Consider the following 16,596-nt stretch of genomic DNA (forward strand, 5'->3'; position numbering starts at 1 on the left):
GGGGACTACTGCGGCTGGACTAACACACAACACAATGTTGTTTTTTTGGCGCCTGGATCAGACTGAAAGGCTCGAGACCGCCTCGGCTCGGCGGGCTGCCTCCTTCACCTCGCGAGCCGTGGTGGACATCGTCTCGGCAGACCCTAGCGGTTGTTTTACACAAGCAGGGGCATTAAGTGGGCTGGCAGCGGTAGCCTACACACACAAACTCTTATCTTTTTTGTCAGTGCTGGGGAGGCCAAATGGAACGACGTTAGGGGAAAGTGATGGTTCGCTGTTGAAACATGGTATGCACAGAAAAAAACACTGGTTTGGATGGTCAAATAACCAAATAAATGTGGTTTACGCCAAACATGCTTAAAAGTCCCTTTTCGCATAGTCATACAAGACATATAGAAAAAGCACAAGCAAATGAGGGAGAAGGGCGACGACAGAATAAAGAGCAGATGAGACAAGAGTAGATGAGAGTGGAGGAGAGCAGAGAAGTTTAACATTTACAATAGAGACTATTAATCGTTTGGAAGAAATGTAACAGAAACATGTCCAAATACAGCTTAAACGTCCATTGAACAGTTTCTATGTTATCGCCGATCTGGTTCTGCGTTGGGTCCACCTACGAGTAAAATTATCATGCTCGTATCAAAATGTGAAACAAAGTAAATAGCTCCTTTGTTGAAATTACTAACCAGTTCCTCCCAAGCCGGGCTTCGGGTGTAATGGTAGACCTCCTCCATAGTCCCGGTCCGCTTCAGGGGGAAAACGAAATCAGATAATGATGGAATTTTGAACCTGGGCAATTACGGCTCTAATATCATTCATAGGTTCCTGAAATACACGGTATTATGTCGACCCGTCCTGCTCACTATACGCGAACACACTTTGAGCGTTTTTCCCTCGCAACTCTTTCAAGGGCTGACACAAGCGCTCCACGTGATAAATGTCAAACCTGCTACGGTACGGCACGGCGGGGATCGCGGAGAATAATTCAAGGGAGAGAGAGCGAGAGAGCGAGAGCTAATGTAAATGACGTCATCGATCTAATTGTATTCGCTTTGAAAAAATCAAATTTCCAACCCGAAGGAATTAATCGCTTATTTACTTTCCTTAGCAGGATATGATATTGGTTAAACTGTCTGACACTGAATTAACATCGGCCAATCAGGCAATGACCTTATTAATCAAACGTGTGAAACACTCCTTCTATTATTTTATATTTTGTTATAGTCTATTATTCTGTCCAGGCCTATTCGAACCTGCTCTAAGGTATTTTGTGCTACTTTATTCAAATATATTGGATTATATAAATCCTATACTCTACTTTACTCGAGTATAATCTACTTTATTTTATCATATTTTTCTCTGCTATACTATATTATAATATATTATTATATATTCGAACATTTTCACATAGCATTACCAAATACTAGAATATGTAGGCAAGCAAGTAAATCAAGCAATTTACTTATTGATATAAATAATATGGTATTCATTATTGAACAATAATAAACTCCACAAATTACATTAAGTATTTTTATTTATAAAAAGAATAAAGCGAGATAAATTATTAGGCGGAGAATAAGTATATTATTTACGCGTCGGAACATAAAATATCACCAGGATGTCACTACGGAAAGCATAAGCCTCCGCAAACAGTCCGTCGATTATTATCTTCCGCCTGGTCTAACGTGTAACCATCAATGTAGTTAGTCAACTGACAGGTGTTATGAAGTCAGCATGATAAAACCAATGATTTAGTTATTTTAAACACATGTGTGTCCTGTATACTGCTGCTAAACACTCGGTTTGTTAAAAATGCATACTCAAATGCTGTGCAAAGGTACGGCAGCGGCTGTCGCTGCTCGGAGAATGAGGAATATTCTGGGACCTCTCTTGGGCAGGGACGGATGGACTCAGAGAACACATGAGGTCAAATTCGTCAACACCTCATCAGGTAATCCCTACATGGAATCTGATACGGGTTGACCGTATTTTCCTTAACTGGTATTCATTCCGACCTGTTTGTAATAACCTAGCATTATGCTAGCCGTTTATCCATCATGACGTAACATGTCATGTTGGATGTGTGGCAAAGGTCGGACAAGGTGTCATGCACACATTTCATCTATTTATATAAGGTGAACTAAGTGTTGAATGAGCATTAGGTACCGACCCTATTTTTTGTGTATGGTTTCAGATTTGATTGTTACCGTCATTTCTTAAACGTGTCCTTCCTAATTTTGAGTATGAATATTAACCATTGTTGATTTTTTGACTGTATTTAAATAGGTGAGACTGTGAAGATTGGAGAGGTCTCTTATCAGATCAAAACACCCCAGAATCCAGAACTAGTTCCTGTCATGCACAGTACGTAGCCTATTTTTGTCTAATTAAAAAAAAGTCATATTTTTTGTTGTAATTATGTTGTCATTTTGCTTCTATGTTATACCAAACACCGTATGGAGAGTTGGGTATCGGTTACAGCCAGTGGAGAGAGAGAGAGAGACACCACACATACACACACACACACACACACACACACACACACACACACACAGTCATCTGTGTGTGGCATATGATTGAATAATACAAAATCACTAGCAAAACAGATTATTATAACCACTTTATTGTAACCACATGGTCAATGCTGTAGTGTGTGTGTGTTCCCAAGCGCAGAGTCACGGTAACACATGCACGTAGTGACTTGAGTGATTAAAGTGTGAGCGTCTCATTGCTGGTGTCTTTGATAGTTGCAGGCTCACTACCTCAGACAGTGGCCCAGCATCTACGGTGGATCATGCAGAAAGACCTGCTGGGCCAGGATGTCTTTCTAATTGGACCCCCAGGACCACTGAGACGCTCCATTGCCATGCAGTACTTGGTCAGCATACAGTCACACACACACATCAAAAGATTTCATTCATTTTGGGATTTTGTATATACCGGTAATATACTATTGACTTGTATTGTGTATATTGTATAGACATGAATACTTGCAGTACAAGATTCAACATGGCTTGCAGCATGACGTTTTTCCTCATTATTTTAGCGAAAGAAATGTGACTATCATATACAGTGTGTATTATTTTACTATTTAACTAAATCATGCATGTCGGGGTATATAAACATACTGCCATAAATGGCTTATTTACGATGATGCGTAGTGTGTGTACAACTTGCTTACAAATGGCAGTGTTTGTGAAGTACCATATTAATGTATGAACTCTTGTTTTCTGAGCAGGAGCTGACGAAACGCGAGGTGGAATATGTGTCCCTGTCTAGAGATACAACAGAAACAGACTTGAAACAAAGGAGGGAGATCCGTTCTGGCACAGCCTTCTACATAGACCAGGTAGGCCTGCACAACTGACGGCATCTCTGGGGTTATTGGTGTATATTGTGAACCAAAAGGAGTATTTGCTTACATTTGTCAATCTGATTCATTATAATGACAAACCTAATCTATGAAAACAACCAGGTGAAAAAGCCACGTTTCAAACTAAGTTTGATAGGTGCTGGCTGGTGGCATTGAAAGCAATATAGAAGGCATCTTCGAAACTTTGGAAATGCAAGAATGTAAAATGGTTTAAGCTATTTTTTAATCAAGGTTTAATAACTTTTACTAGTAAGATGAGAGCCTCATTGTAGAATTTCATTCTACTCAGCCATGTCTGTGTATTTATTCAGAAGCTATTAGAGAAGTACAACAATAAGTTCCCAGTTGTGTGTGTTTGTTGCACGGATGCAAAGACCTCTCGAGAGCGAACATGGTAAGTTCACAGTTTTGCAGTTGTAAGACTGTGTTGAACCTGTGCAATACTGTAACAATGATTGATCATCACATCCCAATTTACCGTACAGAGTTGGTTTCCCGTAATTCCGGTAGGAATAACTTGGAAAATAATTTACTCGAACTGGGTGCACTTTTAATAAAGTTTGCAGACACAACTTTTATGGTTTGGTTTGTTATCTGGCATGATAGGGTCATTCGGAGCACAACGATACGGTGTGGTCTTGGTTTCAATCAGTCTTCTTCTTTAAAGTCTTCTTCTTATACCAGTTGCTTGATGCTCTTGTGCTGCTGGCTGAACACTTGATCCTGCCTCTCGGTCAGCCACAATACAGAACCTTCCCATTATAATCTTTTGTGAGTTTGAGTTGTTTAAATGGGCATTCAATGCTTAAGTCTTAGTTACACTTTACGATAATGTAACATTAGTTAACAATTAAATAGCATTAGTTAATGCAGTTATAAGCATTATTATATTACAGTATTATAAGGGTTAGTGTTAGGAGTACTAGGTTAGGGGAAGGGCTAACCCTAACACACTAGCCCTACTAAACCCCCTATTAAAATAGTCTACGTTAATACCTTAGTTAACATGAACACCACTACCTTAGTTAACTTGAACGCCTACATATTACATGATTAGAATAGAATACATGAATACTTAACCATTAGTAACTGTAACTTAACTGATAATTAATCTTATCTTCAATATTCAATTTCATCTCCATGTATAGGTTTGGCCTCTACAAATTCATTGAATCAGTTTGAATCAAATGTTTTCATTGTCTAATTCCAATCCATGGTTAGTTTACACTACATTATGGTTTGGTTAATTTGTCTGGTTGAGAGGAAAGTTCCTATGCGTTTTTTTTGGTTTGGCTTTTGAACAGCATATAAAGTATTTTTCTATATATTAAAAAGTAGTTTTCAAAGTTTATGTGTCCATGTCGCTCTCTTTTTCTGGGGCTAACCTCTGTCGCATGTCCCCGACACCAACAGCTTCTTGTTGCCCACCCCCCCAACCAACTCTCTTGGTGTCAGGCCGTAGGGGGATGGTGACCGATCAGGCGCTTCCACCTGAATATAATCATCAGACCCTGCTGGGCGGACTGTGGTGGGGGCCGTCCACTGATCATGCATTGTGAGCTGCAGCCACTAACATGTCTGTTCTGCAAAACTAATCAGTGCACAGTGGTACATGCTTTAAAAGAACCCCATCTCTATGGAAACAGAATCAAACTTTTATTTTTTCATTTAAAAAAAAAAAAGTTGCCCTCTCATATTTAATTATTCAAACCACACCCTAGAAAGTTGATTATTGCAGGAGTTGGGAGAGGAATGCCCCTTTATTTAGGCCACTTGTTGAGGTTTTAGAAGTGAAGATTGTATTGTTTATTCTTATTCTTTAACGTCATCAATCAAACTTAATGTTTAACTCAGTTAAAGATAAACAGAATGGGAGACAGTCAACTGCACAGTTTAAAACTGTTTCCTACTGGTCTCTGACAGTCATTTTCCAGCCGTTACCATGGAGTGACAGATGCACCAACGGAAATCAATGAGAACTGAAATATAAATAAAAGAAGCCCCTACCCCTCCTTCTTACTTGGTGTGTTCTCTCGCCTCCCACCATCTCATCAAAATAAAACCAGGTGTCCATCGTTCCCATGGAAACTGCCGCGGTATACCATTTACTGGTTGGAATAATTGCTGTGAGAAGTTTCCCTATTTCGCGTTCTGGTGGATCTTTGAATTTGGGTGATATAAATTGGACACATTTCTTTGTTTCTGTGTGTCTGTTGGGGCGGGGGGGGTGTACATGGGATGTTAGAAGTAGGATGAAATGTTTTAAGTGGGCATGCATCACCATACACATGCCATTAACATGGCTTCCCATGTAGTCCCGCGCTAAGCGCTAATCTTGCCCACGCAAGTATGTGTGGATTGCCATTCTCCAGACCCTTGCTCTCACTCCCTCCGTTTCACAAGCCCTTACACACAGACAGACAGACAGACAGACAGACAGACAGACAGACAGACAGACAGACAGACAGACAGACAGACAGACAGACAGACAGACAGACAGACAGACAGACAGACAGACAGACAGACACTCTTGTGTGTATATTGGTCGGGGGGTGTTTTAACTAGAACATACATTGATTCATATTCCTAAGGGGTGTCGGCTAATTTGGACTCTTATATTAAGATTTTATGTGTCAGCCCCAAAAACCCCTTCTATCCTTCTATCCTCCTCTTTCCTTTTCTTCTTCTTTTTTTCTCCCCCTTCTACTTTGCTCCATGCCTCCTCATGTCACCTATCTCCCCCCCCCCTCCCTCCCTAAATAGCCTCCCACATGTAAAATGGAGAACGGCATTCAGATGAATGAACACAGGTCCCACATGTCTGCCTCCTACTCATCTCGCTCCATCGTCAGCCAGCTTTTCATGTCACACGGCAAACCTCGGCCACCCACATGCTCCAAAATAGACCCAGATCTTCAGTTATTATAACGCGCAACCCCAGCTTCGCCCAAGCAGATAGCCTAATAATCAGCCTACATTTAGAAACGATTATTCCTTATCCGGAACGTTAGTTATTATACTCAGTTATCAGCCGTTAGAAGAGGAGAACCCCCGCGAGAAGGTTTACTTAGAGAGTACAAAGGATCGAGAAGTCAGACGGTGATGCGAGTTTGTCATGGGACGGGTATACCTTGGTGTCTTCCAGGAAGACAACGGCCAGCTTGTGGTTCTGCCTCTCGCCATACTGCGTCACGTGCATTTCTAACAATTATGTGATTACAGCCCCACAGCGCTGAAAGTAGACGTGTAGTTTAAATATAGAGCATCTGGTCCCACTATAGCTTTATGCCTCCACACCCCACACAACCTGCCACGTATTTACATGTTAACCTAATTATATGGCTACTGGCTCTGCGGTGCCCCCAGACAGCTACGCTTTCCTGTCTCTTGACGTCACAACCGGGCCATTTGGGTTTCTGCAGAAATGTGCACGGTCACATGCAGTGGTTGCACGCTATCGTGCACGAACACACACACACACAGGGCCACACGTGCACAAACAGGGACACACACACACACACAGGGACACACACACTACTTTTTTTTTACCCACATGCAGGCAGTGAGAGAGACTCGAGGTCATTCACAAACTTGGCAAACGGGCAGAAGTTTCTTATCCAGTGGTGCTGGTGGTAGAAAATAGGAGCCCTTTCTTAAAACAGAACAGACTGTTTTGCGGTGTGGTTCGGAGGCCCTTCCTAACACAATACATAGAGGACATCCTCAGGAAGGCTTTATGGTCAGCTCTCATTGTTAAATGATGCGTGGGTAGCAGCGCTTGATGTACAGCGAAAACGTTTTTTTTGTAAATGCTTTTAGCCGTTGGCCGGCGGTAAGCAGGGGGAGATTATTCGCCGGGGCCCACAATTGATCGGTACTTAAAATAAAAGGTCTCCTTATTTTTAAAGTATCTTAATCCATTTACGGTTGCCTCCTCCCTCTGAGACCAACCCCGCTACCCATTGCCCTGCCAACGATTTCCCCAAATGATTTTCTGTGCATTGATTGCACAGTGTTGATTGAGTGGTCGTGTTGCTCTGCTCCCGCAGTGTGCTGTGCGGGCGGCTACCGAGGGCCGCATCCTGGTGCTGGAGGGCCTGGAGAAGGCCGAGAGGAACGTGCTGCCGGTGCTCAACAACCTGCTGGAGAACCGGGAGATGCAGCTGGAGGACGGACGCTTCCTCATGTCCTCCCAGCGCTACGACCAGCTGCTGCAGGTGAGGCCCAGGGGTGAGGCCCAGGGGTGAGGCCCAGGGGTGAGGCCCAGGGGTGAGGCCCAGGGGTGAGGCCCAGGGTTGAGGTTCAGGGGTGAGGCCCAGGGGTCAGGTGTTTGGAAATATGCAACACCTGGTCCAAGCAAAACGACCTGGATGGGTCAGGGGAAGGGATTCACTGATGTTTAGGTGGTTATGGCTGTGACATGAGCTCAGATTTAATGGTACTTTTGCAGTCACATACTTGCATATATAATTGTACTTGAACTGTTAACAGTATATACATGTGCAGTGGATTGTGATTATGAAACAAATAGGTAATAATTAGGCTAATACACAGTATAAATCTTCAATACGTTTTGGTGTCTCACAAAGATCTGTTTGGCATTTCCAGGAGCACACCAAAGTGGAGATGGACGCCTGGCAGATCGTTCGCGTCAGCGAGGACTTCCGGGTCATTGCACTGGGACTTCCTGTGCCGAAGTACAAGGGCAACCCTCTGGACCCCCCACTCCGCTCCCGCTTCCAGGCCAGAGACATCTACTACCTGCCCTTCAAGGTCAGAGCGCAGCACTCTTCAGATCAGCACTCATCCCTCTACTGTTGTTGCTGGTCTGTCAAAAGAACAAAGACTAATGTTTTTCCATGTTTCTTCTAAAAGCGCATTGAGTCTGTGTATAACATATGAAAGGTGCTACACAAATAGACTTGACTTGACTTGACTACTTTTAAAAGGAGAGCCTGCAATCATCCTTTGTAAGGGCTTTCTTCTGGGCTCTTTTCTAACAGGACCAGTTGGAGTTGCTGTATGCGGCTGGACCAAAAATCGCTCCTGAAAGGTGCATCCCATCTCCTCTTTCCGATTTGATCGTGCGGCACCTGCCGCTTGTTTATTTAGCGGAAAGCTCTGCGAGAACCGGCTGACATTTTGTGAGAATATCTGAGAGTGATCATAGACCGCAACATTCCTGGTTGCTTTGATGTGATGTTATCGCAATAGATAATGAATCTGGAATAAAAAAAATGAAGGCAAAGCACCCACATCTACTTCTTAATATTATGTTGTGGGTCAAAACGACTTCAGTGCACTCTTTTCTCTATGAGTCAAGGGTCGTTTTTTCTAAGGCTGTGTGTTGTGCTTGTTCTCTACCTTGTCCAGGGTGTCCCAGCTGCTGTCCATGGCCACCACCCTCTGCTCCCAGGAGTCGTCTACGCTGGGCCTACCAGACTTCCCCGTCGACAACCTGCCCTCCGCTCTCCAAGTGCTGGTGAGGAAACAAACCAAAAATCCACCGCAATACAAATGCTGCCACACCATGATCATCAGGGTGTGTAAACACAAAAGCCATCAAAGCTGCTCTAGGGGCGATTTGACAGCTGTAAAGAGAAAAGGCAGAAAGAGAGACAAATTTAGTTTAACTAATCAAACTAAAATAGTACTGCCCTTTCAACTCCCTCCCTCTCTACCTTTTTTCGTCATTGAGTGGTGTGGTATCATTATAGCGTAATTCACAGGCAAGATGGAGTCCAAGAACCAATCAGGGAAAAGATGCACTGAATAGTCAGAAATTAGCAGGGAGGGGTCCCTAAATGTAAAATGTCTCAAACAGAGGCAGACGCAGTCAATCTATAATAGATATTCTCACAGTGTCATTCACGCACTAATTGCTCATGGATGGCTATGCCACTTCAAACCATAAAAAAAAAAAAAAAAAAGCTTTACACAAAAAGCACTTTTGATGCTGCACGGGGAAAACCTTTCATTCCTGCCTCCTAGGTGAACATAAGCCAGTGCCACCGCCGTCGGTCTCCTTATAGCAGAACACACCAAACCTTAGTAACCACAACCACAGCCGCCACCTATGAGTGGCACCTGCAAACCACAGCGAGAAAAAAGGAACACAAACAATAACTCCCGAATAAGAATAATGATCCTGTCGAGTTCTACTGGTCGAGCATGACATTAACACTGCCAGGGTTAGGGGGGTTCGAATCACCAGGACAACTTGTTTTTTTTTTAGAATTGAATTTTTTTTTTAGAATTTTGCAACACCTCATGGTGTTGCAAAACCCTTTGGAGAAAACCGTCCACCAAATGGCTAATTTTGTGTTTATGTGTTAGTAAATCTCTGCTTTTCTTGCAGAATGTCCTTCCCATGCTGGCATCCAAGCAGATGGTGCAGAGGCTGTACCCCTATCACAGCATGCTGGGAAAGGAGGGACTCACCGCCGTGGATGGTGTCCTCAGTGTAAAGACACACACACACACACACACGCGCACTCACGTGCGCGGGCACACACACACAGCAACGCGTGCCCCAATATGTATTGTTCTGTATTCATTTTAGGTTTAAAATTAATTCAATATGTTTTGACAAATGCCCCTCCTACCTTTACTCACCAAGACACCCACATTTGTGTTTAACGTTACATTGCTTTGCAGAGATTTGAGCTCTTGGATGACCGTGGTCAACCGGCTCCCAGCGCTGTGGCCAGCGTCGTTCCCACCACTGATTTCCAGGCGGATGTCACACTAAGGATCGCAGACAAGGAGGTCACCTTTCAGGTATAAACCTGGGGAGAGTGGCCGCAAAATGTGTAAACATGTAAAACCTTCAACCTGTAACACCAAAGCCAAAGACCACCCTATTGACTACATTTCCCAGAAGGCCACACTTCAGAAGGTTTAGTGGAGAAAATGAGAACCGTGAGAGAGTCCCGATTTTCAGGCGCATTGGTCGGTTGCTAAGCTAGATAAATGAACTTTTTGTAATCATACGTTCTTGTTCATCAAAGAAAACCTCATTACTGAAGCTTCCAAAGTACCGCAGCTCTTCCCCACAAAACGGCGCATCATCCGTTCATGCGTCTTGACAGATACGGTCGTTGTCGGCCAGACCCAGGGAGCAGGAGCAGGAGTCACAACTATCAGTTGGCCGACCAATTATCTAATCTCTGACCTCAAGTCTGGAGCGGACCTCACGTCTCCTCATCAGTCTAGCTCCCTATCTGTCTCCGTGCTCCTTAGTCACTCAACATAATTTAACGGGAGGGTGATTCGCTGAGTCACCCCCTCGAGAGAAGAGTGAGCGGAACATGGGTTGATCTCAGCCCTGTCCTCGCCCCCTGTGAGGCCGGGATTTCCACTAACGTGTGGCTGGAAGTCTTTTGGCTCGGAGTGAGCTGCAACGTGCGTCATGCGGTTTTGAGGACGTTTTTCGCTGACCTTTCAACAAATCCTCATCCATCATTAACAAATCAGTCCCACAGTTAAAAATAGCCAGCACTGGTGTTTTTGTACAATGATTATGCAGGGTAGAACTTTAACTAAGTATTAGTTAGTATTTTCAGTATATTGTCATGCAATGCCGCCGTTTCAATATATTCAGTTTGTTTGATTCTTGATTTCTATTGGTGCTGCAGGTCCCAGCCGGCACCAGTGAGCCGCGGCCACCCAACAGTAGCCCCGCCTTCATCAGTACCCCAAGCCAGGCCCAGCTGCTGGCTGAAATGATGACATCACACATGGTCAAAGACATGTGTCTGATTGGGGCCAAGGTAGTAAACACAACTAAACAACAAAACAAATGTGCATCAAGGTTGGAACCTTTGGTAAGAGCATCACTCTGTCTCCTCCAGGGTTGTGGGAAGTCGGTGATCGCCAGAGAGTTTGCAGAGATACTGGGATACAGCATGGAGCCCCTCATGCTCTATCAGGTACAGACCACTCCGATCTGCACTCCATCCTGAACGGTCTTGCTAGTGTTCAAATTGTAACAAAGTGATCACTATTGTAATAAATTATAAATATTTCAACTCCAAATTGAAACAGTCTTATCCAAGTAAATCACAGTTTAATAATGTGAATCAATGGCAAATAAATTATCATTATTTCAGTGGAAACACGCACTGGGTGTCATGAAGAACAACGATTTTCACACACAAACACACACAAACATCTGCATTTGTCAAAAAGCTCTAGTTTATTGCAAAAGGAGGAACGCATGGACCACATTGTTAACATTCCAGCAGTCCTTGAGCTGTTAATTCTCAAAGGGAGCGGTCCCCCCTTTCCCCCCTTTCCCCCCATGACCCACCCCCCCCCCCCCCCCCCCGATAGGAAGAGTCCGCAATGTGTGTGGGGCTTGGCGGGGGGGGGGATGCTTAGGGAATACCTCTGAGCCAACAGGAAGCCAAATGGTTGTTACATCTAAATACGTCCAAATCAGATTGGCGCTGGGGGACTGATTCCCAGATAACCCAATCAGAGTCCAGAAACACTCCACTATGCAACGCTACATGTGTCTTATTATATCCCCCCCTTTTGTCTCTGGTCACGGGGCTGAGTGTGTTTTATGGAGGTAGTACAGGGGGCAGGAAGGGATGTATGTGTAAGGGGGGTAGGGGGGGTTAAGAACTCCCCACATCTGGTTCTGATCTCAGGTACCTGAACTGAAGCAGGACTGTCTGCCTGAATGGCATTGATGCTTAGAGATCAAGGGGTGTGTGTGTGTGTGTGTGTGTGTGTGTGTGTGTCTCAGGAATGCAGTCTGCTGGGTAAGGACAGTGGAGGAAATTACTTCCTTGTGTGTGTGTTTTCAATGCTGTGGGCTTTTGTATTTATGCATCATGCCGCAGCTATTTTTAGCCAGCTGAGGTCAGGGGTTACTTCTGCTCTGGGAATTGCGGAATTCCTGCATGAAGCAATCCGTCATGTCAGCTATAAAAGAAAATCCAGTTTTGGGAAAGCCGTTGACAATTCTCAGCTCGGTGAAAGAAATCATAGATTGTGTTTATGTATTTGTCCACGGAGCCATCATTTAAAAAAGGGGATGTGTGGTTTGACAAAGAAACAAAAGTTACAAAATGTTGAACTGTATCTGATTTGGCGCCGTTGCTCCTGGAAGACAATGGTTTTCATGTAACCTAATGGGCATTTGCATCTATCTAAGGACAAATTACCCAGGGTGTTTTCAGAGAGAGAGAGAGAGAGAGAGAGAGAGAGAGAGAGAGAGAGAGAGAGAGAGAGAGAGAGAGAGAGAGAGAGAGAGAGAGAGAGAGAGAGAGAGAGAGAGAGAGAGAGAGAGAGAGAGAGAGAGAGAGAGAGAGAGAGAGAGAGAGACTGACTTATGTTTGACCAACAGGGACAGCCTATTCCACGTCCATTAAATCTCTTGAATTATGTCTGTCAGCAGGGCCTACAGGCCCCATGGCCTCCCTCCTCTATCTCTGCCTGCCCTTTTTCTTTAGTAGCTCACTAGACTCGTGCTCCTATCCCTAATGGATGCATTTCTCTTTCACTTAATTAATCCCATTCTACGACGGACCCTTTCCACAGAGGTGTCGTCGCAGGACAAACACAGGTGTCGCTCATAACAGTAATTATGGTTCTGCTGCTTGAATGTACCAGGGCGCGGTCTGTGGAACTATCTTCACTCGGCCAGTCTAGTTTGTAGTATGTTGCACACCCAGCAGCTGTAGAACGTTGTGTTGTAACCAAGGGGTTACAACACAACCGTATAGTACTACCATATAACTTATGTTACACTGTTTGAATCCTACCCTGTTGTTAGGGTTACGTACAGCAGTGTTTCCCCTATATGCATTCATCAGTTGCGAAAAAAAAAGAAGTTTTGGCCAAGTTTAAGGCACATTTGCGCAATGATCTGGTCTCAGCAGATACCTTGACTCTGTTGGTTGTTATGTCATATTTGGAAGCTCAATCTGTACATTTTTCCCCAAAAAAACTCACCAGAAGTACATTTTTTCAGAATTCTCTTCCGGGGGGGGCATGCCATCGGACCCCCCTAGTGTTACTAGGTTACAAACTCACAGCCCCACTGCTACAAAAAAATCTATGGGAAATACTGCGTACAGGCTGAATCTGCCTCAACAGTGTTAATCAGTCCCTCCAGAAAAACGTGATTATGCGATCGCATAATTCAACGCATAATCAGCTAAAGTCTGCATATTCATGCAGGGGCCGCATTTTTTCAAATATGCTGCACTTTCACCTCATAAATTGCCGATTTCCGCGCAAAATATGCGGGGCTTGCATGACTTCGTAATCCCTGCATTTTCGTTGCAAAAAAGATACGTATATCTTGGCAGAAAGTTGAAAAATGTTGCCTTTACTTTACACAAGAGCAGCCATTTCCCCCTGTTGCAATGAGAACGTTATGAAGTGACGTAATTAAAAAATTTAAAAAACGTGCCGCATAATCAATGATTTTTGTCCGCAACAATCACAAAAAAATGACGGTGGTTAATGTGCTGTGCGTGTGTGTGTCATTGATTATGTCCATATTTTGTTATTTTGTATCTATTGGGTAAACATTTTGTGGTTGAGGTGCAGATGCCTCAATACTATGGCAGATATGATGCTAGTTTTGGTTACAATGTAACTTTGAAGGTCTGTTTTTTGGTCCTTTCTTTTTCCTGTCCATGCTTCCCTATTGCACACACACACACACACACACACACACACACACACACACACACACACACACACACACACACACACACACACACACACACACACACACACACACACACACACACACACACACCTCTCGCAGGACATGACGGGTCGGGACCTGCTCCAGCAGAGGTACACGCTGCCCAACGGTGACACGGCGTGGCGACCGTCGCCGTTGGTTACTGCCGCCCAGGAAGGAAAGCTGCTGCTTCTGGACGGTATACACCGGGTCAACCTGGGCACGCTGGCCGTGCTCTCCAGGTAGACACACACACACGGTCACACACTAACGGTCACGCACACAGTCACAAACACACACACGGTCACACACACTGTCACACACGCTGTCACACACACGGTCACACACACGGTCACACACACAGTCACACACACGGTCACACACACACACACACACACATAGCATCTGTCAGTACTCAGTAATAGACTACTAGGGAGGAAGGATGTTCCCTCAATTTGGCCTCTTGTATACAAAGACGATGTTTATCATTCCTTGGTTCTGATGGATAGATGAAAAGCAACCAGGACATCTTTTTATATATATGCTAGGGCTGCTCGATTATGGAAAAAATCATAATCACAATTATTTTGGTCAAAATTGAAATCATGATAATTCAAAGGATTACTTTTGAGTTTGAAAACATGATGTATTTATTCAGCAAAAAAAATAAATAATTGAAAACTCGATTATATTAGTTTGGTGATTTTGTAAAATCGAAAACGCGTTCAAAATTTGATTATTCGCCCACCCATAATATATGTACTATACAGTGATGCCAGTAACGCGTTACTGGCCTCGGACCACTTTTTTCAGTAACGAGTAATCTAACGCGTTACTATTTCCAAACCAGTAATCAGAGTAAAGTTCCTCATCAAAGTCACTGTGCGTTACTATTTTTTTACCGGATCACCGATTGGCGTTGAGAGCGATGGAGTGGTGTGTGTGTGTGTGTGTGTGTGTGTGTGTGTGTGTGTGTGTGTGTGTGTCTGTGTGTGTGTCTGTGTCTGTGTCTGTGTCTGTCTGTGTGTCTGTGTGTCTGTCTGTGTGTCTGTGTGTGGAGGAGTAAGCTAGGAGTAACTAGTAATCAGTAATCGGATTACTTTCTCAAGGTAACTGGGGCAACACTGGTACTATATATATATATATCATCTCAAACATCTTTTATAGCTCCGAAAACGATTTGGACTCTTCGACTATTTTGGACTATAATGGACTATTTTTCATGCCCTGTGCTGTTGAATCTCCAGACCTTTAGGAAAACACACAGACACACATGATAACTCACACAAGTACAGACCAGTCCAGTGTGCTGTACCCCCCCTCCAGGCTCCTCCAGGACCGGGAGCTATCCCTGTACGACGGCACTCGGCTGCTCCGCTGGGACCGCTACCAGACGCTGAAGGAGCAGCTAGAGCTGACCGATCAGCAGCTGCAGGACCGGTACGATACGCACGCACGCACGCGCACACACACTCTGAGGTCAGGGGGTCATATTAAAGGAGAACTAAACCCAAAGTCTGAGGAATATTGTTAGGCGATAGGGCGGGACACACACACACACACACACACACACACACACACACACACACACACACACACACACACACACACACACACACACACACACACACACACACTATGAGGTCAGGGGGTCATATTAAAGGAGAACTAAACCCCAAAACCATGTTCTACTTTTGTCTGCACTGGATGACTCCCTCTCTAGGTTAAACACTTGCTATTGCATGCTTAACTTCTAATTGGCTGGTAACCTGGTCACCTGCTGATGAAGGGTTGATGCGACACACATGTCCTCAGCTTTTTCAAAGTGAAGGGAAGGGTTTTTTTTTACAGGGTAGCCGGCAGCCCCGTCACATAATAAAAACAAACCTGCAGCCTTTGTTAAAGGTGACACATTATACCACCAGGTGTGAATGGGATTAGCCGTTACAAGCCGTTTTGAAGATCTGCCTCTTCTGACATCACAAGTGGGCGTGTCCACCTAGAGGTGTGCCGGATAGATCAGTCTAACAGCCTACCCAGTGGACTGTAGCAAACTTTGCTCCTATATCCATCACACATCTAGGTGGACACGCCCACTTGTGATGTCAGAAGAGGCAGATCTTCAAAACGGCGAAGGTCCGGCTCTATTTCTAGATGTGGGTTCTCCTGCAGTTTGGGAGTTTCCTTGTGAGTTCCACGTGCCAAATATCCATGGTAAACTGGCTCAGGTCTATGTCCGTTCCCAAATAGACTGTTTTCAAAGATCACTTGTCGTGGTCCATGTTGTTCAGAGCAACAACAATCTGGCTAGCCGTCCTGGTGAGATGTGTTGATTTGAGATGCAACGCTTTGTGTTTTGCCATTCTCCTTTTGTCTTGTAAACCTGAATTCTTGCACTCACGAGGTATGTGCCGGTGGTCGTATCCAACATCACAGACGCACACACACCGCCTCACACAAAGGGCAAGACCTGTTGAAGTGTTATTTTGTTAGCTGTGGATAAAATACTCCA

At 44.2% G+C, this 16,596-nt stretch overlaps 2 protein-coding genes across 5 annotated transcripts in view; one reads left to right on the plus strand and one right to left on the minus strand.

The window, feature by feature from the left end:
- dgkh (diacylglycerol kinase, eta) overlaps window positions 1–960 on the minus strand; it is a gene marked incomplete at its 5' end in the record, with an annotated part of 49,519 nt that extends 48,559 nt beyond the window's left edge. For all 4 annotated transcript variants that reach the window (XM_079731225.1, XM_079731223.1, XM_079731226.1 and 1 more), the window contains one exon: window positions 687–960. In XM_079731225.1, the coding sequence (XP_079587351.1) occupies window positions 687–734 (48 nt within the window). The remainder of the gene's footprint in view (window positions 1–686) is intronic.
- Window positions 961–1,690: 730 nt separating this feature from the next.
- vwa8 (von Willebrand factor A domain containing 8) overlaps window positions 1,691–16,596 on the plus strand; it is a 63,097-nt gene continuing 48,191 nt past the window's right edge. The window contains exons 1-14 of the mRNA XM_079732009.1: window positions 1,691–1,951; window positions 2,287–2,364; window positions 2,748–2,878; window positions 3,239–3,349; window positions 7,423–7,590; window positions 7,982–8,146; window positions 8,377–8,426; window positions 8,747–8,855; window positions 9,732–9,836; window positions 10,031–10,153; window positions 11,011–11,145; window positions 11,227–11,304; window positions 14,166–14,326; window positions 15,411–15,524. Coding sequence (XP_079588135.1) covers window positions 1,813–1,951; window positions 2,287–2,364; window positions 2,748–2,878; window positions 3,239–3,349; window positions 7,423–7,590; window positions 7,982–8,146; window positions 8,377–8,426; window positions 8,747–8,855; window positions 9,732–9,836; window positions 10,031–10,153; window positions 11,011–11,145; window positions 11,227–11,304; window positions 14,166–14,326; window positions 15,411–15,524 — 1,667 coding nt within the window. The 5' untranslated portion in view covers window positions 1,691–1,812. The remainder of the gene's footprint in view (window positions 1,952–2,286; window positions 2,365–2,747; window positions 2,879–3,238; window positions 3,350–7,422; window positions 7,591–7,981; window positions 8,147–8,376; window positions 8,427–8,746; window positions 8,856–9,731; window positions 9,837–10,030; window positions 10,154–11,010; window positions 11,146–11,226; window positions 11,305–14,165; window positions 14,327–15,410; window positions 15,525–16,596) is intronic.

This window comes from Pollachius pollachius (genome assembly GCF_949987615.1).
Source record: "Pollachius pollachius genome assembly, chromosome: 3".
Taxonomy (NCBI): domain Eukaryota; kingdom Metazoa; phylum Chordata; class Actinopteri; order Gadiformes; family Gadidae; genus Pollachius; species Pollachius pollachius.